Genomic DNA, 23,579 nt, shown 5'->3' on the forward strand with positions numbered 1-23,579 from the left:
CCACCCTATACTGGTTCTATAGGCGCTCCTACCTGCGTGGGTCCTATATTCCACCCTATATTAATTCTATAGGCGCTTCTACCTGTGTGGGTCCTATATTCCACCCTATATTGGTTCTATAGGCGCTCCTACCTGCGTGGGTCCTATATTCCACCCTATACTGGTTCTATAGGCGCTCCTACCTGCGTGGGTCCTATATTCCACCCTATACTGGTTCTATAGGCGCTCCTACCTGCGTGGGTCCTATATTCCACCCTATATTAATTCTATAGGCGCTTCTACCTGTGTGGGTCCTATATTCCACCCTGTATTGGTTCTATAGGCGCTCCTACCTGCGTGGGTCCTATATTCCACCCTATACTGGTTCTATAGGCGCTCCTACCTGCGTGGGTCCTATATTCCACCCTATACTGGTTCTATAGGCGCTCCTACCTGCGTGGGTCCTATATTCCACCCTATATTGGTTCTATAGGCGCTCCTACCTGCGTGGGTCCTATATTCCACCCTATACTGGTTCTATAGGCGCTCCTACCTGCGTGGGTCCTATATTCCACCCTATATTAATTCTATAGGCGCTCCTACCTGTGTTCCTATATGCGACCCTGCAATGACCCCAGCCTTGGTGACGGTTACAGGGTGTGGGATCGGTGAGCTCTGATTGGCTGTTCCCTGCGTCCGTCACCCGCAGGCCCCGCCCGCTGGCTGCTGATTGGTTACAGCCCGCGAGCGAGCGGCGGCAACACGATTTCAAACCGAGCTCGCGGACAGCAGGTGCAAGTGACCGTTAGCTGGGGAGCTAGAAACCGTCCGGGGGAAAGAGGGGAGGGGCTGGAAACCGTCAGGGGGAAATGAGAGAGGGGGTGATGGAGGGATAGAAACTGTCAGGGGGGAGGATGGTGGGGGCAGAAATACACAGTCGGACAGGGGAGGGATAGGGGTTAAAGAGTGTGTGGGGGGGTCAGTGACTGGGGTCAGGAAGAATGAGGGGGCAGAGAGTGGGTTCGTGGTGGTGGGGTGGGGTGGCAGTGAGGGGGTTGGGGTGGCTGGGGGACAGTGACTGGATTTGGGAGGGGGTGAGGGGGCAGTGACTGGGTTCATGGTGGTGGGGTGGGGTGGCAGTGATGGGGTGGGGTGGCAGAGAGTGGGTTCGTGGCAGTGGGGTGGGGTGGCAGTGAGGGGGTGAGGGGGCAGTGATGGAGTTCGGTCGCTGGGGTGGGGTGGCAGTGAGGGGGTTGGGAGGCAGTGGCTGGATTTGGGAGGGGTGAGGGGGCAGTGACTGGGTTTGTGGCGGTGGGGTAGGATGGCAGTGATGGGGTGAGGGGTCACTGACTGGGTTCATGGCGGTGGGGTGGAGTGGCAGTGATGGGGTGAGGGGGCAGAGAGTGGGTTCGTGGCAGTGGGGTGGGGTGGCAGTGAGGGGGTGGGGTGGCAGTGAGGGGGCAGTGATGGAGTTCGGTGGGTGGGGTGGCAGTGAGGGGGTTGGGAGGCAGTGGCTGGATTTGGGAGGGGTGAGGGGGCAGTGACTGGGTTTGTGGCGGTGGGGTAGGATGGCAGTGATGGGGTGAGGGGTCACTGACTGGGTTCATGGCGGTGGGGTGGAGTGGCAGTGATGGGGTGAGGGGGCAGTGACTGGGTTCGTGGCGGTAGGGTGGAGTGGCAGTGATGGGGTGAGGGGGCAGTGACTGGGTTTGTGGCAGTGGGGTGGAGTGGCAGTGAGGGGGCAGTGATGGAGTTCGGTCGCTGGGGTGGGGTGGCAGTGAGGGGGTTGGGAGGCAGTGGCTGGATTTGGGAGGGGTGAGGGGGCAGTGACTGGGTTTGTGGCAGTGGGGTAGGATGGCAGTGATGGGGTGAGGGGGCAGTGACTGGGTTTGTGGTGGGGTGGCAGTGATGGGGTGAGGGGACACTGACTGGGTTCATGGCGGTGGGGTGGGGTGGCGGTGAGGGGGCAGTGACGGAGTTCGAGGCGCTGGGGTGGGGTAGTAGTGACTGGGTTTGTGGTGGTGTGGTGGGGTGGGGTGGCAGTGGTGGGGTGGGGTGGCAGTGGTGGGGTGAGGGGGCAGTGATGGGGTGAGGGGGCAGTGATGGGGTGAGGGGGCAGTGACTGGGTTCATGGCGGTGGGGTGGGGTAGCAGTGATGGGGTGAGGGGGCAGTGACTGGGTTTGATGAGCGGATGGGACAGTGGCTGGTAATGGCAGCAGATGTGGGAATGGTAGGGAGTGGAGGAAGAGGAAGACAGTGACAGTTTACAGGCAGTGGGGGGGGAGAATGACGGACATGCGACAGTTTACAGGCAGTGGGGAGACAGCGGGAGGGTGACAGTTTACAGGCAGTGGGGGGGAATGGTGGGAGGTTGACTGGCAGTGGTGGGGGTGGGTGTCAGCGGGAGGGTGAGAGGTGTCAGGCAGTGGGGGGATGGTGGGAGGGTGACCGTTGACAGGCAGTGGGAGGGGACGGCGGGAGGGTGACAGTTTACCATCAGTTGGGCGGGGGGGGGGGGAAACGGCGGGAGGGTGACAGTTGACAGGCAGTGGGGGGGGTGGCGGGAGGCTGACAGGCAGTGGGGGGGGTGTCAGCGGGAGGGTGACAGTTGACAGGCAGTGGGGCGCCGATGGCAGGAGGGTGACAGTTTGCAGGTAGTGGGGGTTGGGGGGGGAGACGGCGGGAGCCTGACAGGCAGTGGGGGGGGTGTCAGCAGGAGGGTGACAGTTGACAGGCAGTGGGGGGACAGTGGGAGGGTGACAGTTTACAGGCAGTGGGGGGACAGCATGAGGGTGACAGGTGACAGGCAGTGGGGGGTGTCGGCGGGAGGGTGACAGTTGACAGGCAGTGGGGGGGGGCGGTGGGAGGGTGACAGTTTACAGGCAGTGGGGGGTGTCGGCGGGAGGGTGACAGTTGACAGGCAGTGGGGGGTGTCGGCGGGAGGGTGACAGTTGACAGGCAGTGGGGGGGTGCGGTGGGAGGGTGACAGTTTACAGGCAGTGGGGGGACAGCATGAGGGTGACAGGCAGTGGGGGGTGTCGGCGGGAGGGTGACAGTTGACAGGCAGTGGGGGGGAGCGGTGGGAGGGCGATAGTTTACAGGCAGTGGGAATGACGGCAGGAGGATCATAGTGTTTTCTGTGGGGGGTGTTGGCAGTCGGAGAATACGATAGGGCTGGCTGATAGGGTGAAGTGGAGGGGTGGCAGGTGGAGGATGAGTGAATGGACGAGATCAGGAGTTGGGGTTGGATGGATATTATTGTGGAGAGTGGGTGAATGGGAATGCGAGGGTGCCTGGATGGCTGTGTGTGGGAGTAGCGTTGGATGGATGGTATTGAGGGGAGTCAATGGTTGGGGTGGTATTGGATGGAATGGGAGTGTGGGTGAGATTGGGAGGGGGTGCTGGATGGTGGGCAGAGGTTTAGGAGGATGTGATGGTTGGGGATGGGTTTGGATGGAATGGGATTGTGGGGAGTGGGTACTGGATGGTGGGCAGAGGTTTGGATGGAGAGGGAGTGGATACACGGGGGTGGTGTTGGAGAAGTGGCAGCGAGTGACATTTATATATTTTCCCATCCCTAGATGCCCTTGAATGTGGCTGTGAGTCACTTTGTTGAACTGTGGCGGTCTACATGGTCCCTGTGGACCTGGCAACTGGTGTTATCACTGAATGATTATTCCAGAGTTCAAGCTCTCGGGATTTCAGTTCAAATGACAACACAGTAGATGGTATCAGGTTATGATACTTTACAGACACCATCCAGGTCTCATCATCCCTGGGTTAGTTAGTTAAGTGATTGATCCAACTCAGCCTCCTCCAAAGATTCCCAGTATAACATAAGTCAGGTCTTCAACCAATTCACTCCATAAAAACAGCTGAAGGTACTCCGTTCTATCAAGGCTTTGGGCCCTGACAACTTTCTAACAATTCTACTGAAGACTTGTGCTCCAGAACTTGCCAAGCCCAAGGCAAGCTGTTCCATAACTAAAATACTGGCATCTCATCAGGAATGTTCTGCCCACAGAAACTACAAGACAAATCCAACCTGGCTGATCACCAGGTCAGTTGGTAGCAATGCAAATGGCACTCTCTCAGTAACAGCTTCCTCTCCGATGCTCAGTTCAACTTCGACCAGGGCCAGTCTACACCTGACCTTATGAATCTTTGTCCAAACATTGGACCAGAAACTCAACTGGTCTAGCCTTATAAATACATTGTCTACAAGAGCAGGTCAGAAGCACGGAATCCTTCAGCGAGTAATTCACCTCCAACGCCTTAGAGCCTGTCCACTGTTTACGAGGCACGAGTCAGGAGTGTGATGGAATTTTCCCCCACTTGCCTAGGTGGGTGTAGTTCCGACAAATCTAAAGAAGTTCGACACCATCCAGGGCAAAGCAACTACTTACTTGATACCACATCCACAAACAGCCACTCCCTCCACCACTGACACTCAGTAGCCACAGAGTGTACCATCTACAAGATACAGTGCAGAAATTCACCAAAGCAACTTCAATAGCACCATTTAATTTTTCAATCTCTACAGTTTAGAAAGACAGGGGCAGCAGGTACATGGGAACCCCACCCCCTACAAGTTCCCCTCCGAGCCCTTCACCATCCCGACTTGGAAATATATCAGCCCTTCCTTCAGTGTGGCTGGGTCCCAATCCTGGAATTCCTTCCCTAAGGGACATTGTGGGTCTACCCACAGCACATGGACTGCAGCGGTTCAAGAAGGCAGCTCACCACCACTTTCCCTATGTGTGGGATGACCATTCCATGCTGGGCCACATTATGTCAATTGATATATTAAAAAATACTAAACCTTTCACTTATTTCTGTTTCCCGGTCTTATTTCAGAAGTTTCCAGTTGCAAGATTCTGTGAACAAGGAGCTTGGTGGTCAGCCTGGAGATTGGAAATTTGTTGTGGACATAAAGTTCACGTAATAACTCACTCCTTCCCAACATCGGTAAGGCACTCACTCCCAGCCTGCCCTGCACTGACCAGTGTAGAGCAGGAGAGGAACAGTGGGAACATGTTGAACCAAAACTCTGACACTGGCACATTCCGTTCAGCCAATCCCCTCAGAATCCTGAACAGAGGCCCGGAATATTTCCGGAAGCAGTTGTGGAGGGGGCCCCCGAGCCTGAGTGCAGTTGAGCGGCTGGAGGCCGATAAAGTGAAATATGTGAAGAGCTCGCAACTAGTCGGAGCCAGGCAGGAGCCAGTGAGGCCAGGCAAACCAGTCTGCCATAGCCCCAGGAAACCTGGGGGGAGCTGCAGGGCAGACAGAGCAGCCCTGATCAGAGGCTGCGATCTTCCAAGTCCAACTAGGAAAGGACCATACCCTTGCGGACAAGCTGTGAGTTCTGGATTGGTACACCAGCAAGGCAGCAATGACCCCGAGCGAGGGAGCAACAGTCTGCATGCTAGCACCTCTGTGCCACTTTACAGAGGGGTGGTGAGGAGGGTGGACGTCAGACCAAGTGTTTGCAGGCACCTCCGGAAGTGGCCAGCTTCCTCTCCATCCAAGTCGCAGCTTTCCCCGTACCGATCCAATTCTTCTCAGCTGAGTGACCAAAGCTGCCGAACCCAGGATGAACTCGAGAGGTTCTTCAACCACTGTGGCCTGGAGCCAGAGGAGCTGCAGTCCCCAGAAATGGAGCAGTTGGCACAGTCCAGCTCGGACATCCTGTCTCTCAAATTGCAGAGTGTCAGTGCTTGTAGCTCACAGCGCAGCAATACAGCAGGGGTGCAGTCGGGAAAGGCCATCTCAGAGGGAGTCTCCATCATTGAACGCAACGCCAGAATTATTAAATGGCTGTACAACTGCAGGGAAGCCAGGGGGCAGGCAGGTTAAGTTGCCTGTGAGAGGAGCAGGAGGAGCTGCTGCTGCTGGTGGTGTTTGGGGCTTGCCTCCCTCTTCCATGCTCCACCTTGCTTTCCCACTCCATACCCTAGCCTCCCCTGATTTCTCACATGACTCATTACCTTATCCAAGGCACCATCTGTGAACTGTAGAATTTACTGAATCTTCATAGACCATTTCCTTTGAAGGGTACAGAATCATTGCAATCAAAATGAATTGAGCCTTAGCTGTTTGCATTAGATTTGTGAATTACTGATCATTGATGATAAATAATTGGGTCAGATCAAGAGCCGAAGATCAGAAATCAACGGAGTTGATAAGTACAGATAGGTAGAGAGAGAGATAGCCAAGTATGGACATTGGTAAAGAAGACCGAACAGGTTTGTGCTGCCAACAATGGAAGGAGAAATTGAAGCTAAAAACGGAATCAGATGAGGAGATAACATTCATAAATAGATGAACAGAGACCTGAAGAAAGAAAAAGCAAGACAACGGCCGCACTAGAGACAACAAATCAAGGTTCCCTGACATTGTTGATAAGTCGGAGCATAAACTGTTCATAAAAAATGTCTGGTTAGTTTGCTGCTTCACAATGTATTTTTATTAAGTAGAATTTCCTAGGATTTAAATTCCACAAACCGTTCAGCTAATTGTGAAAATAAATCTTTGTTCTTGATTATTACTTATAGACATGACCTTCATTATTCAATCTTAACACTTCACAAAAACACATGATAGTCAACAAAATTGCAAGATACAATATATAGTGCCTTGCAATACACACTGGAACTGAATTGTGACACACATAATGAGTGACCTGTCTCCTAAGACCAGCATGTTGCCCCTTTTTGTTCAAACCAGGAATGAGAAATATAAGCAATCCATGTGACCCAAACCCCACCTGCTTTTAGGGCTTAGAATGGTGTCCAGGTTTGAACACCATACCTTTAGAAAGGCACCATACCCAGAGAGTGAGCGAGCAGAGGAGACAGATTTATCACAATTACACAAGGATGGAGTGTCGCTCGTCATATGGAGAGACTGGAAATGTTGGGGTAAGCAAGGACCAGCCTTTCAAATAATCCGATTCCCCTTTGTAAGTTGGAAACTTGATAGAAAGGAAGAATTTTCAGGAAATGGGGAAAAGGCAGGGATGTGAGCACAGGGGGTTGGCTCTTTCAACAACGGGCAAATGACCTGCTGTGTATAATTCAATAAGTTTATCCCTATATATAAGAAACATTCAGAGGTGCTGGGAAGATTGAAATAATGGATTATAAAGCACATGTTAAATTATGATCTGACTCAACATGGCAGGAGAGATGGACTAAATCTGCTTTGAATTAAATTTTCACTATTCAAACTTGGAGCCAGTCACACTGTCATGGGAGAGGTGAGCTTAATGTTTAGGATGTTAAACACCTCGTCCTTTGCAGAGTTGGAAGCTGGAATTTCTCTTGCCTTTCATCGGTCTCATCTTGCATTCTGCAAGTAACAGGTCAGATGGTGAGATGAGGAGCACAAATCTACACCTGATCATTGTTGCAAAAGTGCACCCAAAGAGACCAGTACTTTATAAACAAATATTCAATTTCTGGGACGTGAGTATCACATACTGGCCAGCATTTATTGCGTGTTACTGGACGCCTTTGAGAAGGTGGTGGTGAGCTGCCTTTTTGTACTGATGCAGTCCGCCTGCTGTGGGAGGGAACTTTAAATTAACGTGCTAGCCTCAGTGAGAGACACTCCCACTGATTGCTAGCAAACTTACTGGAGAGCAGATGACTCACTTCACTTGGCTACTAACCTCCAGTACACCCTCACTCAATCTATTCCTCACCTCACTGAACTGGGTAAATGGAGGGACTGTACATGGAGAAAGCACAGATCCCAAACGACATGTGCAAGACTTCACCTGACGAAGGAACAGTGGTCTGAAAGCTTGTGATTTCAAATAAACCTGTTTGGACTATAACCTGGTGTTGTATGACTTCTGAATACGTACAAGAGCAAAGTACCATGGAAGCTAGAGATCTGAAACGGGAAAATGCCACATCTCCTTGGCACACCAGGGAGCACCATGAGAAGGGAGAACAGTTAATGTTTAGAGACATTACGATGAGTTTGTACAAACTCTGAGCAATGTGTCCGAGCTGCATTGAGACTGACAAGGTGGATCAGGACTGTCCATAGCTGATCGCGGTGAACTAAACAAATAGCACTTACTCAAGGAATAAAGCTTCGTCTGTATAGCTCTGCTAATTACTGAACAAATCCTTACCCATGGGGAGGTGGGGTGGGATACAAGGGCAGCGATCTCTATTTTCTCACAGAGCAACAAAATGGCAAAACCAAACACAAAACAAGTCTAAAGCAACATCTCAGTAAGACTGTAATGAAATTATTAATAACTGAAACGTGCAGATAGCCTTCTGCTTAGTTCCCTTTTCAGCTAATTGAGGTAAGCAATGTGCAGATTCCCTCCTCCACCACCGAATGCAATATGTTGGCCATCGTGAATAGTGGTAATGACATGAACAGGATGTTTTGGCAGATTAATCTCCCCCAGCATCTGGATGGAAAGAGAGAGAGAAAAAATCTATGGTTAGTTCCAACAGCAGATACAGAAGATGCTCCAATCTATCAAAGAAAAAAAACATTTCTGGTCATTAACACATTGCTGTTTGCATGTAGACTCGCTGTGTGCAGACCGGTTGCTGTAATTCCTACATTGTGGCAGTGACTACACTTCAAAAGGTGCTTCTTTGGCCACAAAACATCCGATGGTCATGGAAGGCGCTACATAAGTGCAGGTCTTTATCTAATCTCTAGCAGACATTATATGTCTTTGTTGGTTTCCCCTGATGAACATAACACCCTGGGACCGACCACAGCGGGCAACTTGACTCCTCACACGAAAGCACAAGACAGTCGCAGGAGTGGACCATTGAGCCTGCCATCCCATTCACAATGCTCACCTTGGGGCTGAAAGATTCCCTGATGGAGTATAATCCGGAAAAACGCCAAGTATTTTGGTAGAACGGGACTTATAGAATTAAAAGTTGGGCCTTGGGTGATGTTGTACAACAGAGAGACCCTGGCCAGGTACTTAATTCTTTAAAGTTTGCATCAAGACAGGACGGTTAAGTCAGTGTTTGGCACACACACACACCCCTTCAGTGCTCAGCCCTTTGAGTGTAGGGGTTGGGATGTCATGCTGAGATTGTACAGGATGTTGGTCAGGCCTCCTCTAGAATACTGTGTCCAGTTCTGGTCATCCTGCTCACGGAAGGAGGATACTCAGCTGGAGAGGGTTCAGGAGAGATTTAACAGGATGTTGCTGGGATTGGAGGGTTAGAGTTATAAGGAAAGGCTGGATGGACTGGGACTTTTTCCAAGGAGTGTAGGAGGTTGAGGGGCGACCTTACAGAAGTTTATAAAACCACAAAGTATATAAAACACGAAGTATATAGATGAGGTGATTGGCAGGGGGAGGGAGGGGATTGCAAGGTGAGGGGGCATTTTTTTTTTAAGTTGAGAGGAGAAAGATTGAAAACTGAGTTTTGTGTGTGTAATGACCTTCCTGAGGAAGTGGTGGACGTGGGTACAGTTCCAATGTTTAAAAACATTTGGGTAAGGACATGAATAGGAAAGATGTGGAGGGATATGGGCCAGGAGCAGGCAGCTGGGACTAGTTTAGTTCGGGGATTACAGTCAGTATGGGCTGGTCAGACAGACCAAAGGGTCTGGGTCTGTGCTGTACGAATCCCCAAACCCCAACATTGCGATTCCACATTGGGCTGTGCTGACTTCATTTGGGATCACATTGTGCCGTACATCTGGTGCCTCTCTCCCAGGATAATTCAGGCGGGAACACGGAGAAAATCCCAACTCTTCCTCCTCCCAGCCAGAGGAGGATCATGGACGAGTTCCCTGTGGACAGTGTCTCACTGCCTTGCTGTTCATTAACACCCTTTACCACTGCTGCATCGATAGACCTGCTCTTGGTTTAGGTAGAAGCAGTGACTGTAGCAGAGGGCCACAGGATCCTCCCTTGCACTTTGCAGCAGTATTTTAAGAACCACAGGGATGAGATCATAGAATCCCTACAGTGCGAAAGTAGGCCATTCAGCCCATCAGGTTCACTCTAACTGTCTAAAGAACATTCCACCCAGACCCAGACCCACTACCCTTTCCCTTTAGCCCCTCATTTCCTGTGGCTAATCCGTCTAACCTGCACATCCCTGGACACTATGGGGCAATTTCCCATGGCCAATCCACCCTAACCTGGACGTCCCTGGGCACTATGGGACAATTTCCCATGGCCAATCCACCCTAACCTGCACATCCCTGGACTGTGGGAGGTAACTAGAGCACCTGGAGGAAACCCAGCAGACATGAGGAGAACGTGCAAACTCCATTCAGACGAGGGTGGAATCAATCCCGGGTCCCTGGCGCTGAGGCAACATGCCACCCCATCACACAAACCAAGATAATTATGCAAATGCAGACATCTCCAGCAGTTAAAACTGAACGTTTCCACAATGGCTACGTCCCCACAGGCAACTACATCAGCACATTAATTATGCCTTGGATTTCGTGTGGCTTTCAGTTCCCCTCCTGCGCTCCGCTGACCACCTTGGCAATGTGTGTGGGCAGCCACATGCTTGGATCTGACCCCTCTGTTCACGCGGGAGGCTACAGTGATCAAGCTCAGTGTCAATGCATCGGAACGTGGGAACAGAAGGAGGCCATTCAGCCCCTCAAAGCTTTTCCATCATCCAAGGCTGATCAAGGCCCTAACTCCATCTACCTGCCTTTGGCCCATATCCTTCATCCCTTTGTTTAACAAAAACACATCCATTAACGATGGATCCAGCGTCCACTGCTGTCTGTGGGAAGGAGTCTGAAACCTCTCCCACCCTGATTGGGAGTGGGAGAGCTTCCCGACATCTCTCCCTGAACGCTCTGCGCCCACATTCGCAAGGCTCTGCCCCCAAGCTCTGGAATCCCCAAAGAGTTGCTCTTCATATAACCCTGCCTTTTCCTCTGTACATTTTGAATTCATTGCGACAGTGTTGGAACATTGGGACCTTACGGTGAAGGCAATGAGTTTGGGTTGCTCCTGGACCCCAGTTTGTGTCAATGCCATTGTGTATTTCTGCAGTTTGACCAATATGGAGTGCGGGTCAAGAAGGAGCGTCCCCTGTGACCTCGCAGCCGAGTGTCCCACCGGGAAAGCCTTCCCTTCCCAATCTGAAACTCTGTGACCACCCCCTCTCACCGTATCGGTTTTAAAGTTGATGGCTTGTACGCTGTTGGTGCCACTACCTCCAGCCACAATGACATCGCTGCTACAATACCGAGCTGCGTAGATGAACTCGCCATGATCCTTATCCGGGCGGAATGGAATGTTCTTTTCCGGTGTCGATTTCCGAAAGTCCCAGATCTGCAGCGCGTTCTTGGCCACCCACGACCCAGTCAGAATTTTACTGCTCTGTGTGTCAGGGGGAGGAAAGACAAAGAGACCCACAGCTGAGAGTACTGGGAACTAACATTGACCTCTGAGAGCCTACACCCCCCCTTCCTGCTCCCAGGGCTCTGTGATCATGAACACGGGAACATGCCCAGTAATCTGACCGAGAGTGCGGTACAAGCAGAGGAACGGCATCTACCCAGAGCTTACAAACATCAATCTGTGTCCAATCCTTAACATCCGATTGCCAGGGGGAGCATCCTGAGGGAGCGTCCCAGCGAGCGAGGGCGCGTCCCAGGGGAGTGAGGGCCCGGCCTAGGTCCACCTGCTCTTTCTCCCACCCCCCCAATCCCCCTTGGTGTGGGAGGTAGCCCCTACCTTGATGTCGATCGCGGGGCCACAGATGTGAGGGCCGGCGATTACTTTCCGAGCTTCGTTGGACATCCGCTTGTCCCAGATCTGGGTGGGGGTGGGAGGGGTGAGGGAGTGGGAGATGGTGAGGGGGGGAAGAAAAAGGGGAAGATCAATTGGTTCCATGAGTGACCCTGGGTCAAATCTGCCAGGGAGATTCTCAACAGGCATGACTCCCCCTGGCCTCAACCAGCCCCCTCCATCTCTCCCTTGCCTCCCACAGTCTCTCGAACCAGGACCCCTGCCACTTGAACACCCCACATCATTCCCTGGCCAACATCGCTGTCCCAGGCTTGTTGCAGTGTCCCACTGAAACTCAGTGCAAGCTGGAAATACAGCTCCTTATTCTCCACTTGGGAACTCAATAGCCTTCCGGACTCAATATCGGGTTCAATAACTTTAGGGCTCTTCGACTTCCCCATGTCTTTACCCCAACCTCCACGCACCAGGACTTGTTACCACAGTCTGCTGTTACAGACAACCCCACCGTTAACCACAAAGAGCTATCCACCCTCCCCAGCCTGATGACTACCCACTCCGTTGCTATCCAACTGTCCTTCTCTCTACCTCCACCTATTGTTTACTTGTTACCCCCTCCCCCCCACCCGATCAGGAACCAACATTTCCCTCGCTACCATCAGTTCTGAGGCAGGGTCACTCAACCCGAAACGTTAACTCAGATTTCTCTCCACAGATGCTGCCAGACCTGCCGAGCTGCTCCAGCAACTTCTGTCTTTGCAGTCCCTCTGACCCCTGGCCTGGAGGTAGGAGGGAGGGGACAGACCACACCTTGAGAGGGTGGAGGTCAAACGGTGATGGGAGGGTCAACTCAGGGAAAGAAACTCAATCTTCGGTGAGAGACAGAGCGAGAGCGAGAAAAAGAGAGCACAAGATAGAGAGAGAGAGATGGAGAGAGAGAGAGAGAGATACAGAAAGAAAGACAGATACAGAAAGAGAGAGAGAGAGAGAGATGCAGAAAGAGAGAGAGAGAGAAAGAGACAGAAAGAGAAAGAGAGAGACAGAAAGAGAAAGAGAGAGACAGAAAGAAAGAGAGAGACAGAAAGAGAGAGAGATATACAGAGAGAGAGAGAGTAAGAGAGAGAGACAGACAGACAGAGAGAGTGTGAGTGAGTGAGTGAGAGAGTGAGTGAGTGAGTGAGAGAGATACAGTGAGAGAGAAAGAGAGATACAGAAAGAGAGAAAAAGAAGGAGAAGAGAAGGGAACACATCCAGTACTGAGGGATAGGACTGACATTGTGGACCTGCTTCAGTCCCCCTCTGCCCCTTTCTCTCCCCCAGACTGTTTGGAATTGGTCAACTGGATAAGACTGAAAATTCACAAAGTGCTTCACATGTGAGACGGAGAGCTGCAGGAAGTGTGGACAGAGAGGAGGAGGAAGACTCAGGGTGCCCCTCCCTGCACTTCCTCAGAGTCCCATCCCACTTACACCCCCCCACCAACTCTGCCTGACCCACCTTGATGGAGTCATCCCAGCCCCCCGATACGAAAATGTGGCGTTCCTCAGGATGGAACCGGACTGCAAAGATTCGCCGGGTGTGCCCATCGATCGGTTTCAGCTCCTTCCCGCTCGTCACAAAGTCTGCAGGCTCCAAGACGTTGATCACCTGGTTTGTTGGGGGAGGGGAAAAAAAAAGAGTGCGGACGGACAAATTCAGCACTGGGACTGGAGCTCAGTAACAACAGGAGAAGGAGTGGAGCCACTGTTCACCTAGCCTTGGTGATCTGAGCTGCTAACACATCAGGTGAGTGAGCACCCTGTCCGCTCACACTTCCAAGGTTCAAGTCCCACTATCAGCCTCCTGCGGGTATTGCAGGTTGACAATGGCCGTGCAGTGCTGAGGCAACAGATGTGCCACCACAGTGCAAGCGAGACAGTAAAGAAAGACCCTCCCTTGCCTGCTCAGTGTCTGGGAAAACGTCAAAGATTGCGTGGAGCAGCTGGAAGGAGAGCACCACATTCTCCTGACCTCCCTATGCCGTGTTTCTCTCACGGTTATAACAGGACCACTTTGTCCTTCACCACAGCTCCATCCAGCAGTCGGTCAGATTTCATAAATGTGGCTCTTGGGGGCAAGGTGAAGCCGACAGTCAGATGACAACCACATCGCTCAGTAGACCAAGTGGAGCAGGACTTACCTGATTGGTCCTGGTGTCGTATATCTTGATGCTTCTGTTACTGCCAGCTGTGGCATACGTGCCCCCATCTGCTGAAATGTCCACAGTGTACAGGTGGGTGTTTTCCTCTGGAGGTGGAAATCACAGCAGCAGCATGGTCAATGCAGACCCCAGAGTTTCTCGTGGAGTGCGCTGTTGCTTATCGAGCGAGTGATAAGCATGTGGGCTCACTCTGGAGAAATAACATGCCTTGCAGTTTACCATTCCTACAGGGTTCGGAGCTAACACCAGTTTAGCTCGAAACACCCTGTCAATCAGAGACATGGTTGCAAGGTGACCAAATTTGGGAAATGAATATCAAAGGGTATGGAGAACTCCTAAAAGACTGGAGAAATGGAGATGGATGAGGGGTTGTCCAAACAAGGATCAAATTGTCCCCTCCAATGGGAGTAAATGGGGGTATATTACACAATCTACTCCTGCTTCCCCCGTAACAGGAAATAGTGATCATAAAACAATTATATCCTCATTAACTTAAAAAAAAGCTTACAATCATAATCCAGGACCATAGGTTAAAACAAAGCCAATTACAGAGGTACGGGGATTGGCTGAGAGTTGAACGTTTTGAAAAGACAGCAAATGAAGTGGGAAATGGTTAAAGAAATGTTCAAACTCTTCAACAAAAATACATGTTATTGAAAAAGCAATAACAAAGCAAAATAGATAAATCTGTGGCCTGCTGAGAAGTTCAACGCTAGTGTTTGGATTAAAGGAAATGGTTTCACCTTTTACAAAGAATAGCAATGGTTAGGAGTGTTTCCGAACTGCAAAGGGCTGTGAAGAAAGTTGATTAAGAAAACCAGAGTAAACTAACTCGGAATACAAGAACAGCGTTTTCAAAATTAAATAAAAAGGAAGGGAGTAGCTAAAGTAAACGTTGATCTCTTAGAAAGAGAAATATGAAAAATCATCTTGGGGAATGGACAATCATAACGGAACAAGCCTTTTGTGTCAGCTTTCATACTAAAACACAAGTTTTAGACCAAAAACAGAGGATAAGTTTGGATCCAATACATGTAAGGGAATTAAAGATAATTAATAACAGAAAAATGAAGCAAATTAAGGCCTGGGTTTGATTCCACCCTTGGGTGACTGTGTGGGGTTTGCACATTCTCCCCGTGTCTGCGTGGGTTTCCTCCGGTGCCCCAGCTTCCTCCCACAGTCCAAAGATGTGCAGGTCAGGGTGGATTGGCCATGGAAAATTGTCCCACAGTGCCCAGGGATGTGCAGGTTAGGGTGGATTGGCCACGGGAAATTGTCCCATAGTGCCCAGGGATGTGCAGATTAGGGTGGATTTGCCATGGGAAATTGTCCCATAGTGCCCAGGGATGTGTAGGTTAGGGTGGATTGGCCATGGGAAATTGTCCCATAGTGTCCAGGGGTGTGCAGGTTAGGGTGGATTGGCCATGGGAAATTGTCCCATAGTGCCCAGGGATGTACAGGTTAGGGTGGATTGGCCATGGGAAATTGTCCCACAGTGCCCAGGGATGTGCAGGTTAGGGTGGATTGGCCACGGGAAATTGTCCCATAGTGCCCAGGGATGTGCAGATTAGGGTGGATTTGCCATGGGAAATTGTCCCATAGTGCCCAGGGATGTGTAGGTTAGGGTGGATTGGCCATGGGAAATTGTCCCATAGTGCCCAGGGATGTACAGGTTAGGGTGGATTGGCCATGGGAAATTGTCCCATAGTGTCCAGGGATGTGCAGGTTAGGGTGGATTGGCCATGGGAAATTGTCCCATAGTGCCCAGGGATGTGCAGGTTAGGGTGGATTGGCCATGGGAAATTGTCCCATAGTGCCCAGGGATGTGCAGGTTAGGGTGGATTGGCCATGGGAAATTGTCCCATAGTGCCCAGGGTTGTGTAGGTTAGGGTGGATTGGCCGTGGGGAATGCAGGGTTACAGAGACTGGGAGGGGGGAGGGAAGGTGAGCTGGGTGGGATGCTCTTCAGAGGGTCGGTGTGGACTTGTTGGGCTGAATGGCCTGCTTCCACACTGTAGGCGATCCTCTGGGATCTCGAGGGACTAAAATCAGACAAATCCCCAGGATTTGGTGGTCTATGCCCCAAGGTTCTAGGAGATATCTGCAAAGATGGTGGGGTTGCTGACTATGACTTTTCCAAATTTCCCTCAATTTTGGCAGGATCGGCAGATTGGACATTAAACCCGTAACACTGCAATTCATAGAAAGGTAGCGGTGGTAGCCACGTTACAGCGAGGATGTAGCAGCTTTGGAGAGGGGGCAGAAGGGCTTATCCCAGAAACGTCGATTCTCCTGCTGCACTTCCTGTGCTTTTCCAGCACCACACAAGGGCACAGAAGAGGTTTTCCAGGATGCTGCCTGGATTGGAGGGTGTGAGCGATAAGGAGAGGCTAGGAAAAACTCAGGTCGTTTCCCTCTGGATGACGGAGGCTGTGGGAAGACTTGACAGAAGTCTATAGAAACATGGGATGCAGAGATAGGGTTGAATCTTTTTCCCAAGAGTTGAAATGTTTAAAACTAGGGAACATGCATTTAAGGGGAGAGAGGGAAACTTCAAAGGAGATGTGAGGGGCAAGTTTTTTTTTTAAAAACACAGAGTGGTAGGCGTGTGGAACACACTGCCAGGGGTGGGGTGGAGGCAGATACAATAGGGGGGAGGTTTAAGGGAATTTTAGATAAAAACATGAATATGTAAGGTACAGAGGGATATGGACCAAGGGCAGGCAGAAAGGATTAGTTTAATTTGGCTTCATGATGGGCCGAAGGGCCTATGCTCTACTGTTCTATGTTCCAAAATCATGGTTAGTTGAAGTTTGCAAGTTATTAATTCAAAATCAGTTTTTGCCACTTGTTCTCATGTTAATTATTTTTTAAAAATGATTATTTGGGTAATATATTTGTGTGGGTAGAGAGCTAGTTAATGGAGAAGGGGCAAAGGGCCATGGATAAATAGGGCATTTACAAGGTGAGAAGCTGTGACTGTGACAAGGACAGGACCCCGAGGTTGTACAGGATATGGGTCAGACCTTGTCTGGAACACTGTGCCCAGTCCTGCTCATCCTGTTACTGGAAGGAGATCATTCAGCTGGAGAGGGGCAGAAAAGATTTACCAGGATGCTGCCGGCTGTGGGAGGGTTTGGGTTATAAGGAGGAGTGGGATAGGCTGGGACTTCCTTCACTGCAGCGTACGGAGGTGGAGGGGTGACCTTATAGATTCCTTACAGAGTGGAAACAGGCCCTTCGGCCCAACAAAGTCCACACCGACCCGCTGAAGAGTAACCCACCCAGACCCATTCACCCCCTGACTAATGTACCTAACACCATGGGACAAGTTCCCATGGCCAATCCACCCTAACCCGCACATCTTTGGATTGTGGGAGGAAACCGGAGCACCCGGAGGAAAACCACGCAGACACGGGGAGAACGTGCAAACTCCACACAGTCAGTCGCCTGAGGCGGGAACTGAACCCGGGTCTCTGGCGCTGTGAGGCAGCAGTGCTAACCACTGTGTCACCGTGCCGTCCATTAAATGTTTCAAAGACATTTGGATAAGGGCATGATTGGGAAGGGTTTGGAGGGACATGGGCCAGGGGCAGGTAGGTGGGACTGGTGGAGTTTGGGATCAGGGTCAGCACGGACTGGTTGGGCCGAAGGGTCAGTTCCAAGCCGCACAACTCCAGGATCAATGCTGGAGCTTCGGCCATTTCAGAATGGACGTTCATCAGGGAGGGAGGGAGAGGGAGACAACGTTTCCGGGTTTGGGGAGATGATGGAAAGGTTAGCTGAGAAGAACTGCAGACAGGTCCAGGCTGGTGAAGGGGGAGACGGAGCACAATGCAGGGAAAGGCAAGGTTTTGGCAGCAACAGTGTATTTGTTAAAATTGTCAAACTTGTAGAACATGGTACCCTCACACAGTCCGCAGACAGTTCCAGAAGGAATTATCCTGCTGGCCGCTGTGGTAAAGGCACGGACCCACAGGATGGTATTGGCCTACTCCACGTGTACACGGACAGTGGCAGTCAGCACAAAGGGGGGGGAGCCCGGGGGGGGAATGGCAGGGCTGACAGAAGGTCACACCACAGCAGTCACCCTGTGAAGGGCCGGGTGTGGGAACAAGTGACCCAGAGGTACACGGGGCTGGGGGAGGGGGAGGGGAAGGGGGGGGGGGGCGGTGGAATGGTGACTGGGAGGGTCCCCAGGCCGTGCCACCCTACCTGTCACGGTGGCCTTACACTTCCCCGTCTTGGTGTCGTACACTGCCACGATACCTTCCGCTCCGACCGAGATCAGGTGGGTGGGGTCCTTCGGGTGGAAGCACAGGCAGGTGGTGGCCTGGCGGGAGACCCCTCCGCTGAATACGTCCCGCAGAGGGGTCCCACTCACAGGGTTCACAGCCTGAAATCACAGGGCACAGGGGTCACCGACAGGTGGGGGGGTCACAGGGGTCACCGACAGGTGGGGGGTCACAGGGGTCACTGACAGGTGGGGGGTCACAGGGGTCACCGACAGTGCGGGGGGTCACAGGGGTCACCGACAGGCAGAGGGGGGGTCACAGGGCTCACCGACAGGCAGAGAGGGGAGGGCTCAGGGGTCACCGACAGGTGGGGGGTCACAGGGGTCACCGACAGGTGGGGGGGTCACAGGGGTCACCGACAGGCAGAGAGGGGAGGGCTCAGGGGTCACCGACAGGTGGGGGGGTCACAGGGGTCACCGACAGTGCGGGGGGGTCACAGGGGTCACCGACAGGTGGGGGGGCACAGGGGTCACTGACAGGCGGGGGGGGCACAGGGGTCACCGACAGGCGGGGGGGGCACAGGGGTCACCGACAGGCGGGGGGGGCACAGGGGTCACCGACAGTGCAGGGGGGGTCACAGGGGTCACCGACAGGCAGGGGGGTCACAGGGGTCACCGACAGGCAGGGGGGGTCACAGGGGTCACCGACAGGCAGAGAGGGGAGGGCTCAGGGGTCACCGACAGGTGGGGGGGTCACAGGGGTCACCGACAGTGCGGGGGGGTCACAGGGGTCACCGACAGGTGGGGGGTCACAGGGGTCACCGACAGGCGGGGGGTCACAGGGGTCACTGACAGTGCAGAGGGAGGGGACACAGGGGTCACCGACAGGTGGGGGGTCACAGGGGTCACCGACAGGCGGGGGTTCACTGACAGGCAGGGGGGTCACAGGGGTCACTGACAGGCAGAGAGGGGTCACAGGGGTCACCGACAGGCAGAGAGAGGTCACACGGGTCACCGACAGGCAGGGGGGTCACAGGGGTCACTGACAGGCAGAGAGGGGTCACAGGGGTTACCGACAGGTAGAGAATGGGCAACGGTCAACAACAGTCAGAAAGAATGTATTACAGAGAGAAAGACTGAGGGCGCAGACATCAGGCAGAGAGGGGGAGGAGAGGACAAAGGTCATCAACAGACAGAGAGAGAGAGGGTGCATAAAGAGAGGGGGCATGGGTCACCAGTAGGCAGAAAGAGGTCACAGGTCAACAACGGGCAGAGAGAGGGTAGAGAGAGAGAGGGAACAGGTCAACAATAGGAAGAGTTTAGGTGTTGGTCACCAACAGGAAGTAAGAGGGGGTGGGGTTTGGGAGAGGGAAGGGGAGGCTGTGTGGACAGAGAGAGCAGAGAAGGGAGGGAGGGAGGGATGGATGATGGGAGGGGAAGTAAATTTGGAGATGAAGAACTCCGAGTTGGAATCATCTTTAATCTCACCAATGCCTTTCTTGGCTTATTCCCAAAGTACCTGAATGGCTCCATTTCCAAATCCCACAATTAACTCCTGTCCATCGGGAGATATGGCCAAACTGTAAATGCCCTGGGAGTCTCGGGTCAGCGAGATTGCATAGCGCAGTTTCATCTGAGTTGGCACTTCCTTCTTGGTACCTGCCATCTTATCAGCCCCAGTGTAGCCAACAAATCCTGGATCATTAAGACAAACAGAAACTAGTCAGACCAGGAGAACAGACTGGGAGGGCAGGCTCAAGTCACTCTCCATATACCAGTAGCCCCTCAGAGTGTTCCCCTATCCATCTATCTCAGAGAGAGAGAGAGCACCAGCCCACGCTCTCCATGGAGCCCTACATCAATCCCCTAATCACTCTGCTATTCTCTCTCTCTCCCCATAGCCCTGTATCAGTCCCCAAACTAATCCCACTGTCCCCTGCTCTCTCCCCATAGCCCTGTATCAGTCCCCAAACTAATCCCACTGTTCCCCGCGCTCTCCCCATAGCCCTGTACCGATCCCCAAACTAATCCCACTGTCCCCTGCTCTCTCCCCATAGCCCTGTACCGATCCCCAAACTAATCCCACTGTCCCCTGCTCTCTCCCCATAGCCCTGTATCAGTCCCCAAACTAATCCCACTGTCCCCTGCTCTCTCCCCATAGCCCTGTATCAGTCCCCAAACTAATCCCACTGTTCCCCGCGCTCTCCCCATAGCCCTGTAGCGATCCCACAACCTGGAATAAAAACGTGTTTTAGTTTGATGTTTGGGGCAGTTTTTCGCAGAAGTCCTGCCTGAACCTGATTGTATAAAACAGCTGTTCTTGAGAAAGAGAGATATACCAGCAATGTTAAGAAAAATGTTATCTCAACATTAGGCAGTCAGTCATTGTCATCCAGCCTAGAAACAGACCCTGTGGCCCAACCCCTCTGCACCGAGCAGGATTTCCAAACTGGAATAATCCCATTTGTTTGTGTTTATCCCACATCCCTCTAAACCCTTGCCAGGACATGTACCTGTCAGGATGCCTCTTAAATGTTGTAACTGTACCAGCCTCCACCACATCCTCTGGCAGCTCGTTCCATACACGTACCACCCTCTGGGTCTGCCCCACTTACCAACCCTACTTTGTGTGTGTTCACATCCAAACCACTTATGCAAATGGCAAAAAGTAGTGGACCCAGCGCCGATCCCTGCGGAACACCACTGGTCACAGGCTTCCAGTCCGAAAAAGCAACCATCGAGCACCTCCCGCTGTCTTCTACATCCAAACTAATTTTCTATCCAATTGCCGGGCACCTTCCTCATGTCCCGCATTCCAAGTGACCGAAGCAGTCCACCAGGCTGAACCTTGGTGAAACCACGCGGAAATGAAGCCCTGAGGTGGTGAACGGGAAAGGATTTCCCTTCGGCGTCAGTAATTAAAGCTGTGCATTTTTCGGATCATATTCCATTGGGTGTTTCAAGATCTCTAAGCGAGATAAATAGCTTGGCTTGCTCCACCTCGTTTTCATTTCTTTTGCTCAATAAATTGTTCAACCTGTAACTATGTTTGTAGCGTGACGCTTTAGTTTCAAACTTTAAAAAAAAACAACAAAATATGATCTATCGGAGCAACTTTTGTCAAGTAATAACATAAACTGAGATCACCACACCCTGCAATCCTGCCCTGATAGACACACCAGTATAACATACCTTATAAAACCCAACCAGGGCTCCTCAGACAGCACCTTCCAAACCCACGGCCACTTCCATCCAGAAGGACAAGGGGCAGCAGATCCATGGAATTCCCACCCCTCCAAGTGCAAGTTCCCCTCCTTGCCCCTCCCCATCCCGACTTGGAAATATATCAGCCGTTCCTTCAGTGTGGCTGGGTCCCAATCCTGGAATTCCCTCCCTAAGGGACATTGTGGGTCTACCCACAGCACATGGACTGCAGCGGTTCAAGAAGGCAGCTCACCCCCACCTTCTCAAGGGGAGGGGGGCAACTAGGGACAGGGGCAGGAAATGCAGCTCCACCCCACCTCCTCAAGGGGAGACAACTAGGGACAGGGGCAGCTCACCCCACCTTGGGTTTATTGCGTCACCTGGCGATTCGCCACTGTCCACGTGGCCCTAATTTATCCTCAATTTCAACTGAGCAAAGACACCAGTGAGGTGGGTCGTAGGTGGTTTGATGCTCCTGTTAATCCCTAACCCATCCCACTGATGTACTGTCCCCACGGTCCAGCAGCTGCTCTGGTGTTGGCCTGAATGTGTCTCCCCCCCCAGAGAAGGATTCAAGAGCTCCTGAGTGAACCACTGGCTGTGCCATTCCATCCATCTCCATCTCCACACTACAGTCAGCTCGCCTCTCTCTCTCTCTCTCTCTGGGAACTATTCCAGCAGAGACTAGTCCTCAAATTAAATGTGTGGAGATCATCCCTGTAACTGGGACACTCAAAACTGAGCTCCCCCAGGGTGACCCCCAACAGGGGGAGACCGGTGTGTGGTGGTGGTGATAATATCCCTGGATTGGATCCAGAACTCCAGGACTTTGGGCTTGAGTCTGAAATACAGAGCCACCGTGGAACAGCTGAAAGGATTGTCATTAAAGCAAACCCACCTGCTTGACTAACGGCCCTGAAGGCTGTGCTGCCTCAGTCTAACTCCAAAACCCACCGCAATGGGATGTCTCGGAGCTGTCCTCTGGGTGACCAGCTCGTGCCTAGCCAGTGAATGAATACATGTTAATACACTCCAGAAAAGTGAGAGACGTTGTGCGCTGGTGTCCAACATCCAACCTTACCAGGAAATGAAGCAAAGCTTCTGTTACCAAGTCAACAAAATTCTCCTCACAACAGTGACACCATACCCATGACGATTGGTTTAAATAGTTACTCTGTAAACGTGCTCCTGGCTGGGCAGGTTTGGGTTGGAGAGTTGCCCAGGCTGGAGTTAGGAACTCTCTCCTGAATCTGGCCGGTTTGTCACAGAGATAGCACACAGCACAGAGTGTACCTCAGGGTGAGGACATACTGTCCTTCTCCACAATGTCACACCGACCAATCCGGTCAGACAGAGATACACACGGGTGACAGGGGGATTGGTCAGGTCCTGGGCGACAGTTCCTTCATCACCCCGGGTGGAACCCCACGCAGACACGGAGAGAACACGCAAACTCCACACGGACAGTCTCCTGAGGCTGGAATCCAACCCAGGTCCCTGTCGCTGTGAGGCAGGAGGGCTAACCACTGAACCACCGTGCCACCCATCCTATGCTGGGTGTGCATGGAGGGGTGTGTGTGTGTGTGTATGTGTGTGTGTGTGTGTGTACGTATGTGGGGGGAAGGAAGGGGGAGGATGTTGAGAGGGGAATGATATAAAGACCCATCTGCCCTTGCCCTTTGACAGCAAATGAAGAGCCGTCTTTGCAATTGAGACAGTGACTACAGGAATCAGGCAACACCAAATCAGAGCGCTCAGTCCAACCCATCCATGCTGACCAGATATCCCAACCCAACCTCGTCCCACCTGCCAGCACCCGGCCCATATCCCTCCAAACCCTTCCTATTCATATACCCATCCAGATGCCTCTTAAACCACATCCTCTGGCAGCTCATTCCATACACGTACCACCCTCTGTGTGAAAATATTGCCCCTTAGGTCTCTTTTATATCTTTCTCCTCTCACCCTAAACCTATGACCCTCTAGTTCTGGACTCCCCGACCCCAGGGAAAAGACTTTGTCTATTTATCCTATCCATGACCCCCATAATGTTGTAAACCTCTATAAGGTCACCCCTCAGCCTCCGACGCTCCAGGGAAAACAGCCCCAGCCTGTTCAGCCTCTCCCTGTAGCTCAGAGCCTCCAACCCTGGCAACATCCTTGTAAACCTTTTCTGAACCCTTTCAAGTTTCACAACAGGAGACAGACTGTGCCTCACACCCACAGC

At 52.1% G+C, this 23,579-nt stretch overlaps 2 protein-coding genes across 2 annotated transcripts; one reads left to right on the forward strand and one right to left on the reverse strand.

Annotated features, from left to right (window-relative positions):
* The first annotated feature begins 741 nt into the window (after window positions 1-741).
* On the forward strand, window positions 742-6,488 carry LOC132832749 (protein FAM110B-like). The gene is made up of 2 exons (XM_060850874.1): window positions 742-771; window positions 4,838-6,488. Exon 2 carries the CDS (start codon window positions 5,015-5,017, stop codon window positions 5,837-5,839), a length of 825 nt encoding a protein of 274 aa, XP_060706857.1. The 5' UTR covers window positions 742-771; window positions 4,838-5,014; the 3' UTR covers window positions 5,840-6,488.
* Window positions 6,489-8,300: 1,812 nt separating this feature from the next.
* On the reverse strand, window positions 8,301-22,503 carry LOC132832917 (uncharacterized). Its single transcript, XM_060851156.1, has 8 exons — window positions 22,500-22,503; window positions 19,668-19,843; window positions 18,130-18,310; window positions 13,894-14,000; window positions 13,212-13,361; window positions 11,703-11,783; window positions 11,133-11,345; window positions 8,301-8,420 (listed from the first exon to the last, which is right to left on the reverse strand). The coding sequence occupies exons 1-8, from the start codon at window positions 22,501-22,503 to the stop codon at window positions 8,301-8,303; spliced, it is 1,032 nt and encodes a 343-aa protein (XP_060707139.1).
* Between the last annotated feature and the right edge of the window lie 1,076 nt (window positions 22,504-23,579).

This window comes from Hemiscyllium ocellatum, chromosome 35, assembly GCF_020745735.1.
Source record: "Hemiscyllium ocellatum isolate sHemOce1 chromosome 35, sHemOce1.pat.X.cur, whole genome shotgun sequence".
NCBI lineage: Eukaryota > Metazoa > Chordata > Chondrichthyes > Orectolobiformes > Hemiscylliidae > Hemiscyllium > Hemiscyllium ocellatum.

What these genes read in the sequence shown, in the direction of transcription:
- LOC132832917 (XM_060851156.1), bottom strand. An exon ending in GTGTAAGGCCACCGTGACAG is followed by an intron (nt 14,001 to 18,129) that starts GTAGGGTGGCAC and finishes TTCCACCTCCAG; the next exon opens with AGGAAAACACCCACCTGTAC. An exon ending in ACGACACCAGGACCAATCAG is followed by an intron (nt 13,362 to 13,893) that starts GTAAGTCCTGCT and finishes CCAACAAACCAG; the next exon opens with GTGATCAACGTCTTGGAGCC.
- LOC132832749 (XM_060850874.1), top strand. Translation starts at nt 5,015, where the DNA reads ATGTTGAACCAAAACTCTGACACTGGCACATTCCGTTCAGCCAATCCC.